Source organism: Callorhinchus milii, unplaced genomic scaffold (genome assembly GCF_018977255.1).
Source record: "Callorhinchus milii isolate IMCB2004 unplaced genomic scaffold, IMCB_Cmil_1.0 Scaffold25, whole genome shotgun sequence".
In the NCBI taxonomy this organism is placed as follows: domain Eukaryota; kingdom Metazoa; phylum Chordata; class Chondrichthyes; order Chimaeriformes; family Callorhinchidae; genus Callorhinchus; species Callorhinchus milii.
Genome location: NW_024704766.1, coordinates 5,181,763 through 5,193,249, shown reverse-complemented (window position 1 = coordinate 5,193,249; position 11,487 = coordinate 5,181,763). Strand labels below are relative to the sequence as shown.

The following is an 11,487-nucleotide window of genomic DNA, read 5'->3' as shown; positions in this document are numbered from 1 at the left end:
GCCCGGCCGGGAACCGAACCTGGGTCCTCTTCGCTTGCGAGACGAGCGCTCTAACCCCGAGACTGCTTGGACTCCGAAGTTTGCAGAGGCCTGTGTGGGTGTGGGTGTGTGGGTGTGTGTGTGTGTGTGTGGAGTAAAGGAAACTTTCCGGAGGGTTTCCTAAGCCTAATATTATTCTGACGGCTGAATCCCTTCTACCGCAGATCCCGAGAATTTGGTCAATGGAAACCACCCATCGGCATTTACCCCGGACTGTCCGGCTCAGAGCGCCACATCGCGTCCTGCTCACACCACGCTGGTCAGCTCCATCGAGAAGGACCTCCAGGACATCATGGACTCTTTGGCGTTGGAGGATATGGGCTCGACGTCGCCGGTCAAGCTGCCTCCGGCCATGGCCCAGTCGCCTCTGTCTCCGGTGGTGAACGGAGGCATCGGACGCTACCTGCTGTCTCCCCCCATGAGCCCTGGCGGCCTGTCCGCGGGTTCCAGCTACGATAACATGTCTCCGCCGTTCTCTCCCTTGTCCTCGCCGTCCGCCAACAGCAGCGCCGGGAGCTGTACCAGCCAGTCGCCCAGCAACCAGGACCCCGGACCATTACTGCCCCCCACGGTGCCCGTCAGGTCCTCCAGCTACAACCACAACGTGCAGCCTCCGGCCTACAGGCCCGTGCCAGTCTACGCCGGGCCTGGCGTGGATTTGACCCGCTGTAACGGCCTGGTGGGCGGGCAGAGGGTCTCGCTCGAGAGCCCCCGGGCGCTGAGGAAAGCCTCCAGCCCGCACCGCACCCCGCCCAGCCCCACCCCTCACCAACGGGGCCTCTCCCCGGAGGTCGCCGGCCTAATCCCCGAGGCCAGAAAGGTACCGGAAGGCCCGAGGGTCCCACAGCCCGGCCCCGAGCACACGCCGAGAGTGTGCGTCAGCCCGAGCCCCCGGGGTCACGTGACCTCGCTCCCCACCAGCCCCCGACTAGGCCCCAAGGCCCACTCGCCCACCGGCCCCAGGCCGCTGCAGGAAAGGCCCCCGAGCCCATTTTGGGAGGCCAGGGAGAACGCCGGGGAACGTGCCGTCGTCAATGCCAGCCCCTCCCGGCAGCTGCTGTCTCCGGCCCGCGGATTCCAGGTCCCCGGCTCGGTCCCGGGCGAGATTTTCGGCTTTGTTCCCGTCACCCACCCGCCCAGGAGCCTCCATCCGCCGGACAGCCCGCGCCTGGGCAAGCGAGGGCCGAGCGTGGCCACGGAGGGTTGGCGGGAGTTGCCCCCGCTCAGCCCCGCTTCTTCCCGGAGAGCGTTCCCGCCCGGTTCTCCTCAGGCTCGGAACGCGGCCCATCACCAAAACCACCAACGGAACCACCGGCGGGACGGACCCCCGGAAAGCCCGCGGCTTGGGCGCAGGTCCGACCGGCACGAGGACTATCCGTCCCGGGGCTCGGCCAGCTCCGGGTGGGGGGTGCGTGACCGCAGCCCCTCCCCCACCTCTCCCTCTGCCTCCGAGCCGGGGAGGAAGGGTTCAGGGGGAGGGGGAGGCTTCTCGCTGACGCACGGCCACAGCCTGACCTCGTTGACCCTGACCGCTGTGTCCACGCCGCTGGCCAGCCCCAGGACCCCGCGGAGGGCAACCGCGGACAATGGGGGACCGGGACCGGCCCCGGGGGGCCGTCAGAGGAAGAACAGTATCTCGGAGATTAGTGACAACGAGGACGAGCTCCTCCATTATCACCGGCGGCAACGGGAGGAGAGGATCCGCGAGCAGGAGATGGAAAAGCTGGTTAGTACCTCCCCCCCACAAACCCCCTCCACCTCCACACTCTCCTCTTCCCCCCCCCTCCTCTGTCGGCCCCCCCTCCTCTGTTGCCCCCCTCTCTCCCTCCTACCCCCCCCCCCATGGCTTCCTTCTGTGCTGTAGGATTCTATATGGAATGCAAGGATTATTGTTGTGAAGTGACCGTGTATTCTGTTGGTGAAACACATTCTCCCCAAACCCCTCTCCGACTCCCCTCTCTATTCCCTTCAGTATTGTGTATTATATTGAGTTTCCTCATAGATACTTCAGTGCTTATTTCTGCTGCCCCTACCCCCCCTCCTCGCTCCTCGCTCTCTCTCCCCACTCCCCCAACAGTTTCTGGCAGACAGTTCTGCGCCTCCCACCCCCTTTCTCACCTCGCCACCGCACCCCCTCTCTCTCTCTCTCACACACACACACACACTGTGGTGCTGTGACTCTTCCCCCGCGATCGAGCTGTGAGGGGGAGCCTGGATCCGAGCCAGGATATATTATTGTCTCCTTTCCAGCTCTCAGCCTCAGTGATAACACTGACAGAGAATCTCAGTGAGTGTGATAATCGTGCGGGGGATGCGGGGAAGGCACGTTTACTCATTCACTCACACCCCCCACCCCCCCCCCACCACACTCCGCACTGGCTCACTCCTGCTAATCACACAGCCATCCGGGGGAGGAAAGGTTAGAGACAGAGGATTCTTCCAACGTGCGACACGAAGCGATTGAGCTCTCTCAGTCCACTTGTGCATCGTATAGGATCCACTGGCAGAGTTTAGCACAGTTGTGTGTGTCTGTCTGTGCGGGGAATAGAGGTGTGTAGGAGAGGGGAATAGAGGGTTTGGGGAGCAGGGAATGGAGGGCTGGAGCTGCTTCACTGCAAAGTGTGGTGACTGTGCATTTTGTAGGGAAAGTGCAGCGGCCAATTTGCGCACAGCAATGTCCCATAAAGTGTGTCAGTCTCCGCTCAGTATCAGCAGCTGAGTGAGACAGTATTGATCGCTCTCTGTGTTGTCAATCTCCCAATAACAGGAGGGGAAGGGGGGGATATCAGCCAGGACAGTCTCTCCCTTCCCGTCATCCCTTAATATCCCGCAGCCGTCCTTCGGGAGCCTTTGGGAGGCTGGAAAAGTTAGACTTCAAGTCAAATTTTCCCCTGTTTTCTTGCCAGTATAAGAATGATTCATTACGGCGGCCCCCCCCCCCCCCCCCACACACACACACACACACAAAGAAGGCCGATGGAAACTCTCTACATCGTCACGACCTGCGAATTCCCTCATCACAAAGACCCTCTTTGTAAAAGTCTTAAACCAAACGCCCCCGAAGCCTTTAAATTCTCCTCCCCCACCACCATCGCTCTCTCTTGTCGCACAGCGGGGTTGGCGGCAATACATTGCTCACACGCAGTCCAATCTTGGGAGCCCTGTGGCTCAGTGGTGTTAGAGCACTCGCTTCGTAAGTGAGAGGACCCGGGTTCGATTCCTGGGTGGGGCAAAACTTTAGGCAGGTTTCCTTGCTCCACGTGCCTCCGTTTACCCAACAGTAAGCAGCAACACGATTGTTATTGTGGATCCCTTTCCGCGGGTAATAAACCCTTCAAAAAAAAATAAAAAATCCGGTCACTCGATCCACGGCTGTTAACGGCTGTTTGTGGGACGCCGCCGGGCGCAATAGGGCTGCCGTGTTTCGCCCACAAAATAAGTGCTCGCTCCAATTTACAGTGTGTTCCGTGAGGCACTTTTGAGACGCTCAAACTACACGATACGGCGCTGCATCAAATGCAAAGAGTATTATTATTATTATTATTAATCTGCATTTGCGTGGTGTAGCTCTGATGCCACCTGGTGGCCACTGTGGGTACTGGGTTAAAAGGTCTGGGCTGAGCTCCGCAGGCAATTGATGTTCAGTGTAGTGACTGTGCGTGTGAAGGGCCCCCCAGAAGCAGGGAGGCGAACGATCACGCCATCTGGGCGGGGGTGGGGGGTGTTTGTCACCAACAGACGTGAGCCGAGAGCGAGGTTGGCAGTGGCTCACCCGAGCGGGACGGGGGGGGTGGAGGGAGATGGGGTGGGGGGTGGGGGTGGGGGAGACGGGGGGTGGGGGGGGTGGGGGGAGACGGGCGGGGGGGTGGGGGAGGGATCGAGATCAGGTCATGAGTTGGGAGGAATGGAATGGTGTCTGACAGGTGCCCTCGATTGTGTGATCTTAAATATAGACTCCGGGATCCGGTTATTTTGGCCTTTGTGTGTCATTCCGGTTTCCGGTGAGTGTCATTGGGTTTCAGTCTCCCACCCCTTGACTTCGCCCCCACCCCTTGACCTCAACCCTGAGGGAGGGAGGGAGAGGGGAGGGGGAGACGGAGGGGGAGAGAGAGACGGACGCAGAGAGAGAAAGAGACAGAGGGGGAGGGAGAGAGAGAGACGGAGAGAGACAGACAGAGAGACAGAGATCAAAGAGAGAGAGAGAGAGAGCACGAGGAAGAGAAGGGGAAGGAGAAGATGAAATAAAAATAAACAAGTTCCTCTTGGAAGCTGTTGAGACAGACCTGCCCTGGCGGCTGGTGGTGACTGACTCACACGCTGAGTATTTGACCACTTCAAAGCACAGCGCGGGCGGATATAAGCCAACGAGGCCCGGGCTGGTGGCAATGGGTTTATGAGCACAAAGCGTCCGTGGCTGCCCTGATTAGCAGCTCCGTGCAACTCCGGGGCCTCCCCATCCATCAGCAATCAATCTCTGCTGTCAGCTCCCCCCCCACCTCAACCACAGCCAACCCTTCAACAACTTCCCCCACCCCATGGTGTCTGTGCTGGGGGCTCGCTCCCCCACTGGAGCTCTCTGCTCTAACCCCATTCTCTGCTCTCTCTCTCCCCATCATGACTGTGCTGGGGCTCACTCCCCCAATGGAGTGCTCTACTCTAACCCCATTCCCTGCTCTCTCTCTCTCTCTCCATTGTGTCTGTGCTGGGGCTCACTCCACCAATGGAGTGCTCTACTCTAACCCCATTCCCTGCTCTCTCTCTCCCCATGGTGTCTGTGCTGGGGCTCACTCCCCCACTGGAGTTCTCTACTCCAACCCCATTCTCTGCTCTTTCTCTCCCCATCATGACTGTGCTGGGGCTCACTCCCCCGATGGAGTGCTCTACTCTAACCCCATTCCCTGCTCTCTCTCTCTCTCCATGGTGTCTGTGCTGGGGCTCACTCCACCAATGGAGTGCTCTACTCTAACCCCATTCCCTGCTCTCTCTCTCCCCATGGTGTCTGTGCTGGGACTCACTCCCCCACTGGAGCTCTCTACTCCAACCCCATTCTCTGCTCTCTCTCTCCCCATCATGACTGTGCTGGGGCTCACTCCCCCGATGGAGTGGTCTACTCTAACCCCATTCCCTGCTCTCTATCTCTCTCCCCATGGTGTCTGTGCTGGGGCTCACTCCCCCACTGGAGCTCTCTAGTCCAACCCCATTCCCTGCTCTTTCTCTCTCCCCATCATGACTGTGCTGGGGCTCACTCCCCCAATGGAGCTCTCTACTCTAACCCCATTCCCCGCTCTGTCTTGTTCCCTTTAAACATTATGTATCCGCATGAAATGAGCCAATTCCCTCTTAAATGCTGCTGTGGGCTGGGCTTGAAGGGTGACTAGTGGTGAGATTCCTGAATGTCCCCTCCCCTCCCTGGGGTCACCAATGGGGGTCTGCATTTAGAGCTCCCCCCCCCCCCACACCACCGGTGTGGGTTATCTGATGGTGGTGGGGAGGAGAACGCCGAGGCAGTGCGGGGGCTGGTTTGCAGCTTGCGGTGTTGTGAGTCTCTGGGTTGGGAAAGCGGAGGAATGTTAACAGCTGAGAGCGAGAGAGAGAGAGAGAGAGAAAAGGGTGGAGAGGTTACAAATAAGTAACTGGTGATAAGCCTGGGAGGGAGGGAGGGAGCGAGAAAGAACGAAAGAAAGAAAGAGAGAGAGAGAGAGAGAGCGCGAATGTCCAAGTCACTTTGCTGAACCTCCCAGCGCGGCACAGCCCGGCTGAAGGTTAGACACAGACGGGTTGGGCGACGCAGTGTAGTCGTGTTTGACGGACGGACAGACGGACAGACAGACAGACAGACAGACAGACGTGCGTTGTCTTCCCCCCTCTGACCTCAGACACCCCGCTCCAGCACGCGCACGCAGCGCTAACACGTGAGTTTCTCTTCGCCTTTTTTTTAATGCTGTGTGTAAAAGTGCTACCCCCCAACTTCCATCCCCCCCACACACACACACACCCTCCACACACACCCACACACCCCCCTCCACACACACACACGCACCCTCAGACGTGATCTCCCCTCCCTCCTCATCACTATTGGAGCCCAGACTATGAGCTCAACTCGTAAACCTAGAACCAACCCTATGACCCCGAGCGAAAGGCTGAGGCACCCTCACACCTGGTTGATTGTCAGATGGTTTTATTCTAGTTTCCTCTCTCTCTCTCTGCGTCTCTTTTTCTTTCTCTCTCTATCCCTTAACTTCTCTCGCTCTGTCTTCTCTGATGGCATCAGTCTCCGCCTCTTTAAGCGCTCCGAGACGCTGTGTGTAAAGGCAAGTTGTTGTCTCTCTCTCTCTATCTCTCTCTCTCTCTAACGTCTCACTTTGCGGTGGGGGTGGGTGGGTGGGTGGGTGGGGGGGCAGGAGGGGAGACTCTGGGTGCTTTCCAGTACGCTGGGGGTGTAGTAGGAGTTCTTGTTGCCTCTCTTAACTCCCATCACCAGTAATTCCTGTGGGTATCTGTGCCACCGGCTGGAACCTCTAATGGGGTTGTGTGGCTATTCACTGGCAAGTGAGACTGATTAACCCCCACCCTCACACACGATCACACACACTCGCTATCACACACACACACACACTCACAAGGCGCTGGACAGACATACACACCCCCTCTCTCACACTCACACACACACACACACACACACACACAGCTGGTGACCCTTCACAACAGGCACTTGTCTCAGCTGCCGGCTCCCAGGGTAACTGTGGGCACATTCCTGGAATTCCAGGGAGGAGGGAGGGATGGGATTTGCCGGGTCCCGCAGCCGCTTCCCACCGTATGTCGATCCTCATCGCAGAGGACCAGCCCACCCTCGAGTGGCTGAGTGATCGGTAACCTGCGGAATTTCAGGGGTGTAACCGTACAGGGCAGCGCAGACCGGCGCAGCACCGGACTTGTATCGTCAGGCACAGTCCATGTGTGTGTGTGTGTGTGTGCGTGTGACTGTGCGACGTTGTGTGTCAGGTTGTGTGTGTGTGTGTGTGAGAGGGATACTGGAGCTCAGCAGAATGGCCTCCGTTGAGCTGTTACTTTCATAAATAACTGGAGGCGTCACAACAGCCGGTGTGTAACAGGCAGCTGCTCTGTGTGTGTGTCTGTGTGTGTCTGTCTGTGTCTGTGTGTGTCTCTCTCTCTCGCACTCTCTCTGTCTCTCTCACACTCTCTATGTGTGTGTGCGTGTCTCTGTCTCTCTCTCTCTTACACTCTGTGTGTGTGTCTGTCTGTGTGTGTATCTTTCTCTGTGCACTTGTCTCTCTCTCTCTCTCTCTCTGTCTCTCTCACACTCTCTATGTGTGTGTCTCTGTCTCTCTCTCTTACACTCTGTGTGTGTGTGTGTGTGTCTCTCTCTTTCTCTCTCTCCCCTCCTCCCCCTCATATTGTGTGGGTGTGTGTCTCTCTCTCGCACTCTCTCTGTGCGCGTGTCTCTCTGTCTCTCTCACACTGTGTGTGTGTGAGTGTCGCTCTCTCACTGTGTGTGTGTGCCTCTCTTTGTGTGTATGTGTGTGTATCTGTGTGTGTGTGTGTGTGTCGCGCATACCTCCTCCCACTCCCTCTTCGAACCCCTCCAGTCCGGTTTCCGCCCACAGTACAAAGACTGCGCTTGTGAAAGTCACAAGCGACATCCTCTCTATCTGTGACCAGGGCTCTCTCTGCCTCCTTGTCGTCCTGGACCTCTGCCACGTTCAACACAGTCGATCACGCCATCCTCCTCCACCGCCTTTCCTCCGTCATCCACCTCAGTGGGACCGCACTCTCCCGGTTCGAGTCCTACCTCACAAACCGCCAGCAGTACATCGGCACAAACGGCTTCTCCTCCCGCTCTCACCCGGTCACCCAAAGATCCATCCTTGGCCCCTTCCTCTTTCTGATCTACATGCTCCCTCTTGGGATGGCATCCGCAGACATGGGGTACACTTCCACATGTATGCGGATGACACTCAACTCTACTTTTCCGCCTCTCTTTGCGCCCCCCAGTCCCCTGATGTTCTGCCTGTCAGATCTCAGGGGCTGGATGAGCGCAAACTTCCTTCAGCTGAACGTTGACAAGACGGAAGCCATACTCTTCAGCTCTCGTCAACGTCTAAAATCTAACGGTTCTCACCTCCTCCACCTACCCGACCTCCCCCTAAAACTCTCCGAACCTGTACGCAACCTAGTTGTCAGGTTCGACCCCCAATTATCCTTCCTCCACCACATCCGATCCCTCACCAGCACCGCTTTCTTCCACCTCCGACGCATCGCTCGTCTCCGCCAATACCTCGCCCCAAAAGTCGCTGAAAGCCTGGTCCATGCCTTTGTCACCTCCCGGTTGGACTATTCAAACGCCCTCCTCGCCGCTCCATTACCATCCATAAAATCCAACTCATTCAAAACTCTGCCGCCCGCATTCTCACCCGCACGAAACTCCACTCCCCGATCCCCCCAGTCCTGGCCAGACTGCACTGACTCCTGTCCCAGGGAGGATCGAATTCAAGATCCTCACCCTTGTATTCAGGTCCCTGCACTCTCTACACCCCCCGACCTCTCTGACCTCCTCTCTCCTCAGCACAGTACCCGTTGCCTTCGTTCCTCCAGGTCTGGCCTCCTCCTCATCCCCCGAGGCCTCCGCTCCACCCTCGGGGGCCGTGCCTTCAGCCACTGTGCCCCGAGGCTCTGGAATTCCCTTCCCCACTCCCTTCGCCTCTCTTCCCATTTTCAGGTCTCTGCTGAAGATCTTTCTTTTCGACCGCGGCTTTGGTCACCTTCCCCCCTCCCCCCGGCCCCTTCCCCCTCCCCCAGGCCTCCCCCCACTCCCCCCGGCTCGGTCCCGGGATCCGTTACTGTCAAGTGCTCTGAGACGCTGCCCGGCGTGGAGGGCGCTATATAAATCCAAGTTGTTGTTGTCGTGTCTCTCTCTCACCCTCTTCTCTCTCTCTGACAGGAGCGCCAGCGGTTGGAGACTATCCTCAGTCTGTGTGCCGAGTATTCACGTGATGATCCGGGGCTGGAGATGGGACGTGTGACTCAGGGTCCACACTCGTACGTGGAGCCCGACCCTCGGGAACTTTTCGTGGCCTCCAGCCCCCCCGGCTCATACACAGCCCCCCACAGCCCCCAGGAGCGCTCCGACGAGGAGAACCTGAGGGAGGAGTGTAGCAGCACTGAGAGCACGAACCACGAGGTGTGGGACAAGGACCTCGTCTCCCTCCCTCACTCTCACTCCCTCCTTCGCTTCCCTGTCTCTCTCTCCCTCCCTCCTTCCCCCTCTCCTTCCCTTTCTCTCTCCCTCGCTCCTTACCTCCCTCCCTCCTTACCTCGCTCCTTACCTCCCTCCCTCGCTCCTTACCTTCTGTCTGTCTGTCTGTCTGTCTGTCTGTCTGTCTGTCTGTCTGTCTGTCTCTTTCTCTGACAACAAGATTATTTGTATAGTGCCTTTCTCTGTGTGTGTGTGTGTGACCAAGTCACTCTCTCTCTCTGACCCTGTGTGTCTGTGTCTCTCTGACCCTATCTCTCCCTCTCTGACCCTGTGTGTGTGTGTCTCTCTGACCCTCTCTGTCCCGCTTTCGCTGTGTGCAGCAGGAGGAGACGTGTCGGGGCGGTCGGGGTGTGGGGTACCTGGAGGAGGAACGAGTGCGTGTACTGACCTCCGTGGACGAACTCAAGAAAAGGATCAAAGATCTTGAGCAGCAGCTACAGGAGTCTACACGGGAGGTACACACTAACATCAAGTTACATGCCAGCTACACGCTAATACCCTGTTACTCGCTAGCTACACGCTAACACCATGTTTCATACGAAGTACACGCTAACACCCTGTTACATGCCAGCTGCACGCTAACATTTTGTTACACACCAGCTACACACTAATACCATCTTACACACCAACTGTTACTCTCGGGATACATGCTAATTAAATCCATGCCAAATGCAAATAAAGGCTAACTAAATCCATGTTACATATGAGGTACATACTGACTAATGTGGAGTCCTGTAGCTCAGTGGTTAGAGCACTCGCTTTGCAAGTGAGAGACCTGAGTTCAATCCCCGGGGGGTCAGTCAGGGCCAAACCTCGGGCAAGTGTCCTCACTCCACACAGAGCCTAATAATAATCCTCCAAAACCAAAAACAATAATAAATTGGTCATTTTTAATCGACGACTGTTTGTGGGACATTGCTGTGCGCAATTGGCTGCCGCGTTCGCCCACAAATATAGTCAATTCACTTTACAGCATATTCTGTGAAGCGCTTTGAGACGTCCTCCCGACGTGAAAAGCGCTGTATCAAATACAAGGATTATTATTATTATATAATGCCACACGTTACATGTTAACTGGCTCTGTGACATGTCAGCTACACGCCAACCCCATTTCGCAGGCGGTGCTGATTTGCCAGAATGCAGGCGATGTTTCCGGTGCGTTTTTGGGCAGCGGTACAGAGCCCGGAGTGACTGTGTGTGTGTGCGTGTGTGTGTGTGTGTTACAGGCGGAGATGGAGGTTGCGTTGCTGCAAGGGGAGCGGGAGGCAGAGGCTGCACAGATGAGGCAGGAGCAGTCGGTGCTGGAGCAGTTGCGGGACAGACTGTCCGAGCTGGAAAGCAGCGTCCAGGTGGAGAGGGAGAAGGTAAGGTCCAGGCTGTGGCCTGTGGCACCCCCCACCCCCACCCCGGCCTCCGGGCCTTTGCTCTGACAGCCAGCGAGCGAGCGGGAGAGCGAGCGAGCGTTCGGTCACACGGCATCTCCGCCCTCGGCTGTGCTGTGTCGGGCGATTGTAAAGCCAGGAGAACCTTCTCGTGAACACGTGTCGTGGTGACACGGGTGTTGGGGTGACGCGTGTGGTGGCAAGCCGGCATTTTCCCCGAGTGTTTCATGCGTCCAGTCTACACGTGTGTTCGTACAGGTACAAATTGCTGCGTATTTCTCGACGGGATTATCCTCAAGTTGCTCCCAAACGATAAGCTCTGGCCTCCCCCCCCCCCCCCCCCCCACACACACACACGCAACCCCCCCTCCTCACAATGGCTGATGTGTGCTGGGTGTGACAGTAACGGGGAGTGGAGGGGTGGGGGGTGTGGTTGATTGCTAAACTATTGCTGCCACTTGGTTGCCCAAGTGATGGAGCCAATCCACACTGTGTGAGTAGGTCGGTCTCTATCTTTTTCTCTCGTTTCTCTCTCCCTTTCGTTCTCTACCTTGCCTTCCTCTCTATCCCTCTCTCTCTCTCTTTCTCACTCCACCTCTCGATAACCAAACCTTTACCTGTTTTTAAATGTTTTATACGTGTGTTTGTTTAAAGAAAATCCCTCCTTATCTCTTCCCGAGAGTTCCCAATGATATAACCCTTCCCACCCCCACCTCCCACCCCACCTTAACTCTTCCCCCAGAGCAGACTGTAATGAATCTCTGCTATATACAGCCCCCCCCTTCTCCCACC

At 57.2% G+C, this 11,487-nt stretch overlaps 1 protein-coding gene and 1 non-coding gene across 2 annotated transcripts in view; both read left to right on the top strand.

The window, feature by feature from the left end:
* LOC103180356 (pleckstrin homology-like domain family B member 1) overlaps positions 1–11,487 on the top strand; it is a 36,553-nt gene that overhangs the window by 6,914 nt on the left and 18,152 nt on the right. The window contains 4 exon segments of the mRNA XM_042343830.1: positions 204–1,765; positions 8,999–9,238; positions 9,634–9,768; positions 10,540–10,677. Coding sequence (XP_042199764.1) covers positions 204–1,765; positions 8,999–9,238; positions 9,634–9,768; positions 10,540–10,677 — 2,075 coding nt within the window.
* trnat-cgu lies at positions 3,198–3,271 on the top strand. Its single transcript has one exon. It is a non-coding gene; the product is annotated as a tRNA-Thr (tRNA).